General features: G+C 44.6%; 1 protein-coding gene across 1 annotated transcript in view; it reads left to right on the top strand.

Annotated features, from left to right (window-relative positions):
* Nucleotides 1-455, top strand: part of LOC113215429 (uncharacterized oxidoreductase MexAM1_META1p0182-like) — a 17,711-nt gene extending 17,256 nt beyond the window's left edge. Inside the window, exon 6 of the mRNA XM_026435059.2 lies at nt 185-455. Within this exon, the coding sequence (XP_026290844.1) occupies nt 185-352 (168 nt within the window). The 3' untranslated portion in view covers nt 353-455. The remainder of the gene's footprint in view (nt 1-184) is intronic.
* Nucleotides 456-792: the final 337 nt, after the last annotated feature.

Raw genomic sequence — 792 nt, 5'->3', positions numbered from 1 at the left:
CGCCGAACCCCAAAAAAATAATCTCGGAAAAGCCTTCTTCGACTGTTGTAAGAAGAAAAGGAAAACCCTTTTCGCCGCGTCCTAGCAACAAAATCTGATCTGCAACACTACGAATAACCAAGCTCGCTATGGTCTAGTTTTACGTCAATAAATTAATCTGTTGTATTTTACTGACTTATCGCAGTGGTTGGAATCCGTGGCTGCTGTCTACCCTCTGCGTCGAGTAGGGAACGCCGAGGACGTTGCTAAGGTGGTGGCATTTTTGGCATCCGATTTAGCATCCTTCACCACCGGGGAAACTATCCTCGTAGACGGAGGGCACCACCTGGGTGCTCCTGTCGCACCGTGGTAGCTGCTAACCTCCTATTAGGAGGACCTCACAGAACCGTCGCACGAATAAAATATTATTAAACCACCTAAAAAAGAAATAAAGCAAAACAGAAAACTTAAAAAAACCAGTATCTCGTTTATTGTATCAACTGGTTCCTCTGCCCTTCAGGCCAATCACTAGTCAATCTGTTAGCGGAACTAGACGAGCATTGTAAGGTGGGGGCGCCACCTGAAAGGAAGCAATAATAGTTGAAATAGTTGTTACCAACGCGGTGTAGGAGAAAATCCCTCCAATATTTTAGCAAGAAATTAGGACGAAATTTGAACTCACTGCGTAGTTGATTCAAACTTGGACATTAGATCCCTCCCGTGAAAACTGCCCCGTGCACACTCCGTATACATTTCAAATACGGCTACATTACACGTTCCCAATATATGTGGCCGAATACATTCACCATACGA

The sequence above is a fragment of the Frankliniella occidentalis genome, unplaced genomic scaffold (assembly GCF_000697945.3).
Source record: "Frankliniella occidentalis isolate FOCC.00 unplaced genomic scaffold, Focc_3.1 Scaffold68, whole genome shotgun sequence".
Classification (NCBI taxonomy): domain Eukaryota; kingdom Metazoa; phylum Arthropoda; class Insecta; order Thysanoptera; family Thripidae; genus Frankliniella; species Frankliniella occidentalis.
Note: the sequence above shows the minus strand (reverse complement) of the source record. Positions and strands in the feature narration are given on the sequence as shown.